Source organism: Phoenix dactylifera, unplaced genomic scaffold, assembly GCF_009389715.1.
Source record: "Phoenix dactylifera cultivar Barhee BC4 unplaced genomic scaffold, palm_55x_up_171113_PBpolish2nd_filt_p 000101F, whole genome shotgun sequence".
NCBI classification, from domain to species: domain Eukaryota; kingdom Viridiplantae; phylum Streptophyta; class Magnoliopsida; order Arecales; family Arecaceae; genus Phoenix; species Phoenix dactylifera.
This window is the reverse complement of record NW_024067683.1, coordinates 1,072,389-1,086,520: the sequence shown is the minus strand read 5'-3', so window position 1 is coordinate 1,086,520 and position 14,132 is coordinate 1,072,389. Positions and strand designations below refer to the sequence as shown.

At 39.1% G+C, this 14,132-nt stretch overlaps 1 protein-coding gene and 1 long non-coding RNA gene across 2 annotated transcripts; one reads left to right on the top strand and one right to left on the bottom strand.

Moving 5' to 3' along the window:
* Positions 1-11,077: 11,077 nt before the first annotated feature.
* LOC120104783 lies at positions 11,078-11,907 on the top strand. Its single transcript, XM_039116542.1, has 2 exons — positions 11,078-11,162; positions 11,251-11,907. Exon 2 carries the CDS (start codon positions 11,272-11,274, stop codon positions 11,905-11,907), a length of 636 nt encoding a protein of 211 aa, XP_038972470.1. The 5' UTR covers positions 11,078-11,162; positions 11,251-11,271.
* A 249-nt stretch (positions 11,908-12,156) lies between these two features.
* Positions 12,157-12,676, bottom strand: LOC120104786. Its single transcript, XR_005507147.1, has 3 exons — positions 12,607-12,676; positions 12,371-12,464; positions 12,157-12,220 (listed from the first exon to the last, which is right to left on the bottom strand). It is a non-coding gene; the product is annotated as an uncharacterized LOC120104786 (long non-coding RNA).
* Positions 12,677-14,132: the final 1,456 nt, after the last annotated feature.

Genomic DNA, 14,132 nt, shown 5'->3' with positions numbered 1-14,132 from the left:
GGCAAGCATCGGAGTCGACTCGAATTCTTCAGGAGTCGACTCGGTGACTGGGTCTGAGATTCATCTTTCTGTCCTGCTGTCTATTCTCAGTCGGAGTCGACTCGCAGTGTGCCGGAGTCGACTCGAGCCTGTGCCAGAACATCTGAAACACTTGGAGTCGACTCGAAATCCTCCGAAGTTGACTCGAGTTTCAGCCTTTGACTTAAGTTATTTTCCACATGCACTCAAAAGAGGATTCTTACAAATTTTGCCTGATATACTGGATTGAATTCATTAGTATAACAAAAAATATATTCAATGGCTTTGTGCTCATCAAAATCAAATAGGGTTATAATCAATCACTTCACAAGCGCCTATCATCCCTAAATCGATGGGCAGACCGAGGTGGTCAACCGCAGTCTTGGGAACCTTCTTCGATGCTTGGTCCGGGATCATGTGAAGTCATGGGATCTGATTTTACCCCATACCGAGTTTGCTTATAACAACAGTATCAATCGGACCATAGGATTGTCACCTTTCGAGATTGTTCTTGGGATGAAGCCACGGCGACCTATTGATCTTGTACCACTCTCCATCAACACAAGAATCAGTGACGGTGGCGAAGACTTTGCCAAGCATATACAAGATATCCATGCAGAAGTTCGACGTCGTTTGGTCACCAACACCGAGATTTACAAGCAACAAGCAGACTTGAAGCGACATCCCCTAGAATTCAAAGAAGGAGACCTTGTGATGATACGATTGAGTGCTGAACGCTTCCCTCGCAGAAATTTTCAGAAGCTTCATCCTCGTCACGCCGGTCCCTTCAAGGTACTGAAACGAATGGGACCTAACGCATATGTGCTGATTTGCCTGAAGACTTGCAGGTTAGCCCAATTTTCAATGTTGAAGACCTGCAGCTTTACGAAGGACACTATGCTGAAGATGAAGATCCTCCAACCGTACCACAATCACTGCCATGTCGATCAGTCCCTAAAGACATCATTGAAGACATTTTGGATGATCAAATTGTGTCCACACGTCGTGGAGGATATCAGAAATTTCTGGTTAAATGGAAAGGCGGACCGATTTCAAATTGTTCGTGGTTGAAGACGGAGGAAGTCCAGCGACTGAACCCGGATCTCTACGAGCTATACCAGTCACGAAACTCAACGGAGTCGAATCTTTTCCCAACCGGAGGGAATTGATGCAGGAGCATCCTCCTCACGCCTTAGTCCATGAACATTGGGTCAAAGGAAATTGAGTCCCCAGTTGTTGAGTCCTTATAATAAGTGAATTAATTCACAATGGTTTAGTGTCTTTGATGCCTAATTAGATTGAGTTCAAGGTGTCAAGTGGGTCATTGGTTAATTAGGAATAACCACATGTCAAGTGGGTCGAGTCCCAAGGGAGAGGAATTGATTTCATGCGCAAGGAAGATTCCAAATTACTTGTGGCTGAAATCCTTCTCCTTCTCACACCAATAAAGGCTTCCACATGTAGATAAGCCCATTTGGTAAGTTGTTTAGGAGATCAATCAGAAGATTGAAGGTTTAAAAAGAGTCCTTATCTGGTTTAGAGTCCAACTAAATTCGGAATTGTAGTCCTTATCTTTTCCCAGCCTCCCTCTCTATATAAAGGGAAGGTTTGAAGAATAAAATTCAGAAAACATTTGAATACATTCAAAATAGACCCTTGTTTTGTGAAGAGAGACTCTTCTTCCTTGGTGCGACGCCAACAGGCTGAAGAAAAGGGGTGAGACTCCCCTTCTCCTGCCGCCGAGTTGATTTGGTTTGGGTGAGACTTCCACAACCATCTCTTCCTTATCTCCTTTTTAATTCAAGTTTCTTCTTGTTTAAATCCTTTGAAATCATCCCACCACTCTCTAGCCTTTCTCCCACGCCTCCCACAATCCAAATCCCATCATCTTTCCTCCAGATTTCACGCCCAGATCAAGTTCCACGAAATCAGGCCGCCAGCATTTTTCAGAAAATTCTGTAAGAGTCGACTCCTCCCGACCTCGAGTCGACTCCATGTCGCCTCGAGTCGACTCCAGCTTCCTCGAATCGACTCTAAAGTCGACCTAAGTCGACCTCCCGAGCTTCTCAGGTCGACCCGTCTGGAACAACCGAGAGTCTGTTGCTTGATACGCCCAGCGAGTCGACCCCTTCAGCACTCGAGTTGACTCCAACCCTGCTCGAGTCGACCCCAAGGATCCTTGAGTCGACTCCAACTAAACAACAAAAGAACCTATTCTCTGGATTCTCAGAGAGAGTCGACCCCAGCCTGGGTCGACCCCGACCTGCCTCGAGTCGACCCCAGTTTATCACGAGTCGACCCCCAAGTCTGCCACGACAAAGAAAGCCCTGTGCAGTCTCCTTCCGCCTCTGCGTTAGGTGATAAACCGCTGCATCGAGCAGTACTTGCGCTGTATGATTGGTGATCGGCCCCGAGAGTGGCTTTCTTATTTATCTTGGGCCGAGTATTCGTACAACACCGCTTTTCACTCAGCCATAGGGATGACACCCTTTGAGGCAGTGTATGGACGAGTACCACCGATGTTGCGAGTGTATGATCCACTGTCACATGCGGACCGGACAGAGGCAGATTTTGAGCTCTTAGACTGCGATGCTACCTGGCGGCGGTTAAAGTTCCACATAACGACTGTGCAGAGCAGGATGAAGCAGCTGCATGATCGGAAGTACAGAGATCCAGTATACGAGGTGGGCGACTAGGTATACGTCAAGGCGCAGCCTTATCGACAGTTGACACTGCAGCCTATGGTGAACCAGAAGCTCTCTCATCGCTTCTACAGGCCCTTTCAGATCTTGGAGCGCATTGGACCCGTGGCGTAGCGCTTGGACTTGCCGACTACATCGAGAGTTCATCCGATATTCCACGTGTCGCTTCTGAGGGCCCGGCTTGGACCCAAGATATCTGTCGGCTCAATCATACATGAGCCACCGGAGGACGAGGTAGTGGAGCCGGTTCGAGTGCTGCCGAAGTGTAGAATACGAGTAGAGGGACGACTGAAAATCCAGATACTAGTGGAGTGGCTGGGGAGAGCAGCAGAGCAGGCCACATGGGAGTTTGAGACTGAGATACTTGATCGTTTTCCTGACTTCCGACCTTGAGGACAAGGTTAAGGGAAGCATGGTGGAGTGATGCGGTTGGATCCACTAGACCGCCTCGGACTGAATTATTTGGTTATTTTTACTTTTGAGTCCTTGATGTTAATTTTATTTCAGCATAGCCTTGCTCGGGCTAGCCGATTTGGTCTTTATTAGAGTCTCTTTAGGTTTAGTTATTTCTTGAATTCAATTAGATCAAGTCAAGTTAAGGGGTTAGGTAGCCATCTATAAATAGATGTGGTGAGCACCTATTTCAGCATGGAAGAATTAATTGAAATGCTTTTGCCCTAACTCTCCTTCCTTCTCTCCTCTCTTCTTGCGACGCCTTCTTCCTCTCCCTAGGCCGTTGTCCAAGGCCACCGCCCCCTCCTTCATCCGGCTGCACCACCTCTATCCCGAGAGGCCAGCCACCTTCTCCCTCTTCTTCCTCTTCTCCTTGATCCCTACCAGCCTCTACCAACAACTCCATTTCGTCGGATTATCAGCCCGTCCTCTCCTGCACAGTCATCAGTCAGAGGCTGATATCTCTCGAGATACCGACATCCCCTCTAGACCCATGACCTACCGTTGAAAAGCTAACACAGAGGCCTACACATATCCAAAATTGAGATCGATCTGACAGGCGGATCTTCGAAAATCGCACCTGCAAGCAGGTCAAAACCATCCTCCCAGAAATCAAGAAGAGTCAAGAATCTTGAGATACGGATCGAATTCTATCGGATCGCATCATACTTCATAAGATTGAAAGGATGATCCCATTCTCCAAAAATCTTGTCTCAAAGGATGACTGTTAGTTTCTATAGATGTTGAACCAGAAAGCCACCTAATAACAATCAAAAAGTTCCTTTCCAAGATAATATGAGACACCCTCAAAATTTTAGTTACATAAACTATGCCTTCCCAAGCAACACATAATTCCACCATAAGAACTGTAGTACAAAACAATCTTACACTACCATATAGTTAACCTTGAGAAAGCCAAGTGTTGATGACTCCCACAAGAAGTAATTCATCTATAGGATTGCAGAGTTTGCAAAAAGATAGCCACAATTTTTCCTAACCGTCAAGGATCTCTTTGGGGTAGTTGCTTTAATATACTCCTTATCCTAGCTAATTGTTTTTATTAGGATCTGTCTCGGACTTCAAACATTACCAATCATTTCTAGCTAGCCAAATATTATATATAAGCTATATAAACCATCATAACAACCTCTCTTTTAGCTCTAACTAGAAAGGTATCAAATTTGGAACAACAGTTGAACCAAGAATAGGGGCTTGTTGCCGTACTTGGGTTGGTATCTTGTAGTGTAAAATAACATAAGCTATAGACTCCTCCATATTAGGACATAAGTCTCAATAATGTAAAATATGAAAACCATGAATATGTAAAGTACCTTAACATAGAAGCCAATTTCAAGCGATCTTCCACATAAACAAGTAGCCCCAAGATGAACCCCAATCCTCCAAATTCAACCAATACTTCTAGATGAAAAAGCTTCAGCTTTAAAAAGTTGATATAAGTCTGTTGCTCTAATCGACAAATCATGTGAAGCTCTCCATCCCAATTTATTCTCACTATCTTCACCCATAATAGGAATAGAACAAATTCTGTCAATCAGTGCCTGTGGGAAATGCGGTTAAATTACCGATAAGTCCCAACTATTCTCACTTGCTGGAAAAGATCCTTAACTTTGAGATTCTGCAAAGAGCTAGTATGCACTAGCACAAGCCAAAATGCAATAAGAATGTCTGAAGTCTATGGATCCTGAATCATATCAATAGATGTCCCATTATCCACAATTCATCTAAAATTAGATAATATCAAAGGTGTAAACGAGCATAGCTTCCTCCATACAGGTGAACTAGTACATGGACACACAGGAGGGGATGTGGACGACTAAACTCTATAATCACATAAGAGAAACCCATAAGCCCTCTTGCATTAGCATAAATCTCACCACATGTTTGGCCATTAGAGCTTCGCTCCGAACAACCAAAGAAGTAGTTCGTAGTTCCCCCATCCGGATAGGTTGGTAAATATAATTCCAAGGCAATAGATGTACTCTTCTAAATGAATCTGATGAACCCCACTACAAAAATTTCTGATTATATCTTCCAACCTTAGAAGCACACTCTTAAGAATAATGCAATGGGACATCAAATAGATAGAAAGAGCATAGAGAACGAACTTAATTAATGTAATCCGATCCATCATAGAAAAAGTTTTCCATTTTCACCCTTCTAACCTCCTAAAAAATTTCTGCTCCAAGCCATTGCAATCCACAAAACTTAATCTTTTACTAGATATTGGTATCCCGAAATAACTCCATGTATCATCTGATACTCGAATATGCAAATAATTCTTAATTCGATGCCTTGATAAATAGGTCCTTTCACAGATTTAGGTCACTATAAGAAATAGAAGGATAATATCTCCAGCCATCCTAGAATCAGTGAAGGTTGAGGAACTAAGGAAGTCCATACACCCTAATCATTGAAGTTGAAGAAGATTAGAGAGAATCTTCTGTAGACTATTTCAAGTTCAATAATTATCAAAAAATAAGCCAGAAAAATTACAACTCAAGGAAAGAACCTTGATGTTCCCTTTTGTGATCAAGACTTTATAGCATTGTTCATTTTATCAAAATGTGGCTTCAATGCCTATCTCCTGTAGAAGCAACAAAGCTATGTAAAAAGTTCACTTTGACATATGTGGAGCTCATCAATCTAGTCTAAGATGCATCTCAAGATGAAGTTTGGGATATTTTTAGTCAACTATGGTTTAAGATTGTATGGAACATATCAAGAAAGTCAGCCATGCCAAATTCATGATGATTTCATTTACCAACACTAAAATCCCCTACATCCAATAGTGGCATCTTGGCCGCTTGAAATGTATGGTACTAAAATTATAGGTCCTATAGAACCTCCTTCTAAAGGCCATCAAGATATTCGTATTGCCACTAATTATTTTCATGGTAGGCAGAAGCTATTTTTTAAAAAACTCGTATCATACATCCTTTTCAAGTACCTGGAAGGTCCAATAATAGACATTCTTTCAATAGTCATAATGTTGAAAGATTTGGTGGTGCTCTTCAATATAGACCGCAAGAATTTGAAACTGTATCAAGCTGAAATGCCACGAGTTTACAATAAAATGGCATGAATCTATAACTTTGAAAAGAAAAAATTGGTTTTGGTATTAAGAGAACCTATTATTTCCAATCATCATGCTAGGGCAAATTTGATTGTAATTTGGATGGTCCCATATCATTGTAAATGTATATATGGTGGTGTGATCAATTGATATTAAACAAAATCAGCCCATGCCTCCTAAAAATGATTTTTTTAAAAGAAATATTATACATGAGCATAATCCGATTAAGTATGTTTAAATAGTAAAAGCATGATACTTTTCATATCTAAAAAAAAAACTTATAATAGTTAAATCCACTTTCGATCCAATGGCTCTAAAAGCTTTGTGGCTCAATCAATGTACTACATTAAGTTGTTTGCTCCATTTCATTAAAACCATTTATGGTCCAATGGCTCCAAAGGCCTTGGGATCAGTCAATGAACTAGATTAAGTTGTTTGGTTCATTTGATTAAAGCCACTTATTATTTGACGGCTCTAAAAGCCTTGCAAATAGATCAATTGACTAGATTAATTATTTTGGTCCATTTAATTCGTGCCCCCAACCTAATATAGGATTAGAAGACATGGTAACCGATGCATCCTCATAGGGATTCTCTATAAGTATGCAAGGCTTTCAATCAGGTAGTGAATTAAACATAAATTTGGTGACAATGTAATTCATACACAAGCACTGAATATCTAATTTCCAAGATAAAATATCTGATATGTTCATAGATATTTTACAAATTTGATAAAATCCTAAAATAAAATATTTACAACTCTAAAATTCAAGTACTTAACATATTTACACATAATATTTAATTAAATTTAACAAATAAACTAATAAATCTAAGTCTAGTCTGTACCACAACTCCGGCCTTGCCCCTACTCACACTCCTAAAATATAATATCATTCTAATTTTAAGTCCCTCACCTAAAAAGTGACAAGCAAAAATGGTGGGCATGATAACTCAGTAAGTAATAGTTTACTTTAATTAGTTGGCTCAAGTAAGTATCAAAGAATTTTAGCTGCTTATGATAGTGGTTCTAGAAGCCTTGTGGATCAATGAATGGACAGAGTTTATTTACCTGGTCTATGTATTGTATGGAACTTATCATCAAAGGACTATAATTACAAAAGACTTTGCTTACAATCTAGTGGATTGTATTATATTCACCATAATGAATGGATGAATCTTATAATCTAAACGCTAGGAAAAGCACACTTAAAATCCGATAGTTTAGAGGTCCTGCTTATAATCTTGTGGGAGAAACTTATGGTCTAAAAAATTGTAAATTCAGTACTTATAATCTAATGGCTCTAGTTTTGATCTGATCCCAAATGAAGTATTCGAAGCAGTTTCTTATGGCTTATTACAGTTAAAAAAAAGAAGAAATTACTCAAGGATCGATGGGAGTAACTACTCATGTGAAGAAATAAAAAGAGGACTTCTTGTTATCGGATAATAGGGAGAATAGCCAACGAAGAAATAAACAACTGCCTTAGATGGTTATTATGATATCCTCTACAAGAGAGACGACTATAGACCACGTGGCCCACCTAGCTCGCCCATCCTAGCCTGAAATTTAGTGATAGGCTCGTGGAATGGGTCTGGGCCAAAAAGTAGTCACGTTCTAAAATTGGCTATACATCTTCAGACATATTGGATATAGCGTGATAGGTATTCTTCTATACCAAGATTATATTTTCTACATTATTTGGTTATACTTTTAAGGTGATCTTAGCTTATTAGGATTTCATATAATGGGTTTTATAAGAAAATTTTATAATCCCGTATCTTCCGCTGCGCCCTAGGGCACTGGGAAACCCAACAGGAAGGGTGGTGAGTGGGGTGTCTCACTCTTTTTCTTTTTCTTTTTGAGAAGTAAGATGGAAGAGAAATCAAAGTGAAAAAGACTTCTCATATTCTTTTAAGATAATACGTATGGTGTAGAACTAATCAAACAATAGGCCGTGCTGGGCTCTACAAAAGAAGTTAGGCTCATTGTCAATGCTCAGACCTAGCCCGACATGAACATCAGTTTACATTTTCGCCCAAGCTCAGCCCAACTTGAAGAAGCAAAGACCGGGAGAGTTTCTTGCCCTGTTTTTTGTCTAACCATGACCAAAAGGAAGCAAAGGCCCCATATAAAAAGGGAATAGGAGCTGGCTACGAGTCTTCCCTCTTGATGGAAGGGACGTGGAGAGTTTCCTGGCCTTAATAGAGTCCTTAGGAAGTTGGGGACAGTAGTTCTGTTTTGGGTGGAGAGAGAGAGAGGAGTCCTTTGGTTGGCTTGATACACGTCTGAAGCCACTCTTATCTTTCATCCCTTCTCTTTTTTGGTTCTGGTCTTGGTTTTCCTTCCCTCACCTTACTCCTGATCCAGCTGGGCCATCAGGAAGAAAGATAGGGGGATTGGAGATTGACTTCTTGGAGGGTGGAGATTCTTTTAATTTTCTCCTCTCGGTCTCTTCTCCCCTCTTGGCTGGTAGAGAGAGAAAAGGAGGGAGTTTGGAGATTGAATGGCTGCTGTGCTGTGATGTTGCAGTTGCCGCTTGGGTACTCACTTGAAGGGGATGGTAGGATGGAACAAATTCTTTTTATTATAGAGAGGTCCCTTTCTGAACAAATTCTTTCCTTTACCTTGACCAGAAAGTGCCATGGGATTACCTTTTCCTATTCTGCTCTTGCTTGACATTGTAAACAATCTCAGTTATTTAATCAGTATCATGGGCCCTTCCTTTAGCATAAAGGAAACTTTTTTAGTCTATGCATTCCTTTATTTTGATCGATCAGAACCAACATATTTATAGATGATTTAATTATTTGTTGTAATACTTTTTGCTTGCTTATGGCAGTTATGGCTCGTTTATTTGTTTCTAAAAGAAGAAGATGGCAAGTACCATTTTGGTAATATACACAGAGATGATGTTGATGATAATGTCAATGATGGCCAAGATTCTTGAAACCTTAGCACGAGTAAATGTTAGAATTCCTAGGGAAATGGTGTATGTTTCTGATAGAACACTTGATGAGAGGGTGATGAATAGAATAGCTAATCTTAGGCTTATGATAATGGAGAGTGATCAAATTTGTATTGATCAACTTAGAATGGATAGGAGGGCATTTTGGAAGCTTTGTGAAATGCTTAAATCGATTAGCAAATTGGAGGGGAATAGAAATGTTCAAGTGGAAGAGATGGTTGCAATATTTCTTCACACCCTAGGCCATCACTCAAAAAATAGAGTTATGCAATTGTACTTTCGTAGATCGGGTGAGACAGTAAGTAGGCATTTTAATGTTGTCTTGAATGCTATCTTGAGGCTACATAGACACTTGTTAAAGAATCCTGAGCCTGTTACAGAAAGATCAACAGATGAGAAATGGATGTAGTTTTCGGTGAGTTAATATTACATTTCACATTTTTAAAGGCAATATTTTGGCCTATTAAATTGTTAAAAGTACTGATTATTATATTCATACTTGCATTGTAGAATTGTCTAGGTGCATTGGATGGTACCCATATTAGAGTGCGGGTCTCGGAGAAGGACAAACCTAGATATCGATCGAGAAAGAATGAGATTTCTACAAATGTACTTAGCGTTTGCTCACAAGATATGCAGTTTATTTACGTGCTACCTGGATGGGAGAGGTCAGCACATGATAATAGAGTCCTTAGGGATGCCATTTCTCGTAGAAATGATTAAAAGTTCCGCAAGGTAATTTTAAGTCTAATTTGCAGCTATTTTTTACTTACATGAGTAGGATAGCTAATTTTTTCTGATTTCACTTTTTTTGTATGTTTTTGAATGAGTAGGCTATTACTACCTGTGCGATGCTGGGTACACAAATTCTGAAGGTTTCTTAACTCCATTTAGAGGTCAAAGATATCACCTCAATGAGTGGAGACATGGTCATCAACCCACTACACCAGAGGAGCTCTATAACATGAGGCACTCAAAAGCTAGGAATGTAATTGAGAGATGTTTTGGCCTATTAAAGATGCGATGGGCAATCCTTAGGAGCAATACTTGGTACCCTATTAAGATAATGTGTAGGATCATTTCTGTATGTTGTTTGCTGCACAACTACATTAGAAAAGAGATGTCTGTAGATCCTATTGAGGCTTTGTACAATGAGGAGGAGTGCTCTCATGGCAATTTTCCACAGGAGCAGGGTGCATATGTTGAGTATATTGAGTCATCTGCATCTTGGAATGCATTCAGGGCTAATCTTGCTGCCCAAATGTTTGAAGAGTGGCAGCATAATAGAATTTGAGAAAAAATTGTGATCTTTGTTGTGTTTAATATTCGGGGCTCTTAACATTTGTATGAACATTATGTGTTATGCTGTAATCCTTGTTTAATATTTTCCTTGCTATGTTATAATCTTGTGTTATGTCAAATTCTTACTTAATAGTTCCCTTGTATCCATTCATTTAGATAATGCAAATGTAAGATCATGTCGTGAGGTTGTGAATGTATAACTATTATACATTGTAGATTTTGAATGTATATTTATAATATATGAGATTGTGAATGTAGTTATGAGCACCTCAATAGCTGGAGAAGCATCAACAGGAAACAAGAGAACAAAGTGCAACAGAAATGGGGTTTTGTGGAGGATACAAAGCTTGTTGAGGCATTGGTTGAGTTGGTTACCCGAGGAGGTTGGAGGGGCGATAATGGGACTTTTAGGAGTGGGTATTTGCAGCAATTGGAGAGACTAATAGAAGAGAAGCTTCCTGTGTGTGGACTGAAAGTAACATCACATATCGAGTCTCGGGTCAAGCTCTTGAAGAAACAATATAATGCTATTGCAGAGATGTTGGGACCTAACTGCAGTGGATTTGGGTGAGATGACATCAACAAGTGTGTGACCTGTGAGGAGGATACCTTCAAGGAATGGGTTAAGGTAAATTGGCATTATAAATTTGTTTATTTTTTCTATGAATACCTTTCATACATGTTGTGTTACTTTTTTTTCGTTTTTTTTAATGCAGAGTCACCCAAATGCTCAAGGTATGAGGAACAAGCCTTTTCCTCACTTTGAGGACTTGACTAATATCTTTGGAAGGGATCGTGCTACCGGAATGGGAGCTGGAGCACCTGCAAATGCTGTTGAAGAAATAGAGATGGAGGAGCAACAGTATCCGTACACATCACCAGCTATCAATGAGAGCCAAGAAGCAGATAGCAATTTTGTTGGTCAGAATGTCAATATGAATACTCTCCAGACAGCTACTAATACTGAAGTTGCATGTCCAAGTAGGCCAACCAGAACTAAGAAAGCTAGGCATGAGGCCCTTGAGGTTGTGAGAGATCTTACATCTGAGATGACTAAGGTAGTAAGCATGATGGCAGCTGCTGGAGATCATATTGAGAAATTGACTCAATGTTTTAAGCATGAGTCTGAGACTGCAGATAGAAGAATGACAGTGGTCTCTGAGATGATGAAGGTGCAGGGTCTTTCTCAATCTGAGATTCTTAAGGTGGGCAGAAAAATTGCAATGGACCTACTGGAGACTGATTACTGTTTCAGTCTTCCAGATGACTATAGAAGGGCATATGTTTTAACTCTTTGCTCAGAGTTTCAAAGTGGGATGCAGCTAAGTTGGGTAGGGTTTGTGTATCTTTTTGGGATATTATGTATTGGGTAGCTTTTTGGTGTAGGCCTTATTGATAACAATGGATGCAAACACTACTTTTGGATCAACTACAAGTTTATGTTTTGCACTTTCTGTATGTTGTTTCTTGTTTCGTATGTTGCTAGGTGCTTACTTGTATGAATTTGGATGGTTACTTTAATAGATAACAATGGTTATTAATATCCTTCTCTTCATGAATTATTATTGGTCACTATCATCATGATTTGGGTAGGTCATCCAGCATATGAGTATTCATGTAGGCAACGAGTTATTAATATCACTTCGAGTTTGTGTTCCTGGTGCTTGAACTGTTAAGTGTTCACCTCTGCATGACATCAGAGAAAGTATGAAAGATTACAACGAGATAAACAAAAAGTGATGAGATGGGAGTCAATTAGAAAGTTGGAATGCAGACAAAAGTCCTTAAAATTCTCATAGAAAAATAAAATAAAATAAGGGCCCTTGGAAGTATTACCGGAGTGCTTGGGCTATGAAGTTACTCACTACACGACCATCATCAATGTTCATCCGTGGTCCATATGTATTAAAAATTCTAGCAATTCGAATTTCTGTTACAGAAGATCCATCAAAAGATAGAAATTTTCGAGAAGCATTAGGACTCACAATAAACATAACACTGAGCAGAAGCCATTAACTCAGACACAAAAGCTTAGAAAATTAAGTTCCAGTTAGTAAAAAACAGTATTTCACCTATGCCATGCTGCCTGTGATAATCGAACATCAAAGTCTCTGCCACACGCTTCCCCTCATCATAGCAACTGTGCTGGATGAAGTGTGAAGTGTGAAGATGCTTCATCCAGCATATGAGTATTCATGTAGGCAATTTTGTTGTAATTACCAATCATAACTCGTGCTAGATCCAAATTTGATGGTGGCAAAGCTACTTGTCAAGGGGCTAGAGTATCGCATTTTTATTTTTTTTCTAAAAAAGCCCTTTAGCATTAAAGAGGCATTAAAAACCTAAATTTTATTAAGGGTATAATAGGAATTACACATAACTTTTCCAGAAAAGTGGATGGTCAACCAAACATAAGCGCTCTGGAAATCTATCACTTTCCCATTGTCAACCGAACATGCTAAAAGTACTTTCCCAGGCATCCTCTTCCCAGAAATCTACTTCCCAGGAATCATATTTCTAGGATAAAAAATACTTCCCGTGAACCAAACGAGCCCTAAAAGGAACCCTAGACTTCACTAGTAGAGGTTAAATCCCTCTAATATAATGGAGGCTTTCTGGTCATATTTCAATAAGAGGTCAATAGACTTCCATTCAAATGAGATTCCGATCTCATAATCTCAAATAGGATGTTCATCCTTTTTTTTTTTTTTTGAGGAGTCTTGGACTCTGATCATAGAGGTTAAATCCCTCTTAACATAGAATGCCTTCAATCATGCTTCAATGTTAGAAATTAACATATTTCATTTAAAATAAAATTTTAATCTTTTTATTCAAATAAGACCATGATTCTGTTTCATAAAGAGTCTTCCATTTCATTAACACAGATTAGGTGCCTCCTCACATAAAGTAGACACTTAGTCATATATTTATATGAAATCAAAGACAACCAAAATGAGATCTTTGATTTTACTATTTTGTGTATGGACTTGACCTTACATTGATTAAACAAGAAGAATGTCATACAATGTGCTTCAAAAGAAATTATGGATGTCATAACATTCAAAGGAATGATATGGTGGTTTTAAAATAAAGTAGGCTTTTAGCCTTACTGTGAAAAAAAAATATTGATCATGGAGCTTTAGCCTTATTCTAACTTTCTTTTGTGAAATTCTAACTTTCTTTTGTGAAATTGTTCTTCATCTTGTCAAACTTTCTTTTGGGAAGTTTTGGTTATGGGGGTTACTAAGTATGATTGCAAACTTCAATACATCTATGTCAAACTTTCTTTTGTGAAATTGTGCTTAATGAGATTAACTAGAGGATAAATAGGGTTTCGAAGGAGGTATACCTTCTTGATTCCAGTCCAGTTCTATTGAAACAACTTCTTGTTTTTTCCTTTCTTTTTTCCCCCTCATATTCTTTTTTAACATATTAAAACCATCTTCTTTAAATAATCAAAGACATCCCTCATGAAGCCTTTGGCCCATAATTGAATTAATTGGATAGACATTATTATCTTGAATCATGATCACAGTTTAAGCATTTTTCATATCGAAACTTTATTAGTTATGGAGCACACAATTAAGAAGCTCCATAA

Coding starts and splice junctions, on each gene's coding strand:
- LOC120104783 (XM_039116542.1), top strand. CDS start 11,272: ATGAGGAACAAGCCTTTTCCTCACTTTGAGGACTTGACTAATATCTTT.